We start from the raw sequence: 1362 nt of genomic DNA, 5'->3' as shown, positions 1-1362 counted from the left end.
TTTTACAAAAATTAAGAATTTATTTATATTTAAATTTAGTAAAAATTTTATTTATGTTTGAAATAAAATATTAGAGATTTATTTGTGATTTTATGTAATTAATATGATTCCGAGAGAGATTAAATGGAAAGAAAATTTGTGTATATGAAAAACAGGTTCTTTGTGGATGATGTACCAATTAGGGTGTTCAAGAACTGCAAGGACTTGGGTGTGAAATTCCCATTTGACCAACCAATGAAAATCTACAACAGCTTATGGAACGCAGATGATTGGGCCACAAGGGGTGGTTTGGAGAAAACAGATTGGTCGAAAGCACCATTCATAGCTTCCTACAAAGGCTTCCACATTGATGGTTGTGAAGCCTCCGTTGAAGCCAAGTTCTGTTCCACTCAAGGTAAGAGATGGTGGGACCAACAAGAATTCAGAGACCTTGATGCTCTTCAATGGAGGAGGCTTAGATGGGTTCGCCAGAAGTTCACTATTTACAACTATTGCAATGATAGAAAGCGTTACCCTACTCTTCCTCCTGAATGCTCTAGAGACCGTGACATTTAATTTAAGAATATAATATAACATTATAAGATATGTGATTTCTTATACTTTATATTATATTCTTATTTTATGCATTATTGGTTCTCTTATTTGCTTTCCTATTGTTGTATTGGTTATATTTACCACTTACCTTACCACATTATTATCATCATTTATTGTCATGAGAGCTATGTAATTAAGAAGTGGAGGTTGAACTTGAACACAGACTCAGTAGCCTCTCTCTCTCCCACATTCTGTAATGTATTTTACTTATTTTTATATCACTATATATTATACACTTCTACTTCTCTTTCTTGGATTGACGGAGGATAATGATAACTCTAAATTCTAAAAAGCTCTACCACCATATCATACACGATTTTTAAAAAATAAAATAAAATTTCAAGGTTTTTAGTGTGACAGTCACGGCTTCATGTGGAGCTTCAGATAATTAGTTTTAATTTAACTAATTTTACTCTTAAGATTTGATGGTCTTCATCATATTTTGACCAATAATTTAACTAACTTTTATGTTACTTATATATAGTTCAAAAAATATAAAAAATAAAATTACATTTTTTCTAAGTATGATAGTAAGTATTTAATCCAACATATATATTGAGTATTATAATTCTGTTATTAGATAGTATCTAAGTTTAATACTGTAATAAGTAGTTAGGAAACATTTCAAGTACTTAATTTTAAAAATATGATATTTCAGTAACATTAGTAGTTAATTTTAATATTCGTATGATATTTTTTATAAAATTATCGAAACACTCTTAAAATATTTAAAAATTTTCAATGAGATATTTTGGTACAGAAATTGAG

General features: G+C 28.9%; 1 protein-coding gene across 1 annotated transcript in view; it reads left to right on the top strand.

The window, feature by feature from the left end:
* LOC107604909 (xyloglucan endotransglucosylase/hydrolase 1) overlaps positions 1–841 on the top strand; it is a 3576-nt gene extending 2735 nt beyond the window's left edge. Inside the window, exon 4 of the mRNA XM_016306623.2 lies at positions 156–841. Within this exon, the coding sequence (XP_016162109.1) occupies positions 156–555 (400 nt within the window). The 3' untranslated portion in view covers positions 556–841. The remainder of the gene's footprint in view (positions 1–155) is intronic.

This window comes from Arachis ipaensis, chromosome B06 (genome assembly GCF_000816755.2).
Source record: "Arachis ipaensis cultivar K30076 chromosome B06, Araip1.1, whole genome shotgun sequence".
Lineage (NCBI taxonomy): Eukaryota > Viridiplantae > Streptophyta > Magnoliopsida > Fabales > Fabaceae > Arachis > Arachis ipaensis.
Note: the sequence above shows the minus strand (reverse complement) of the source record. Positions and strands in the feature narration are given on the sequence as shown.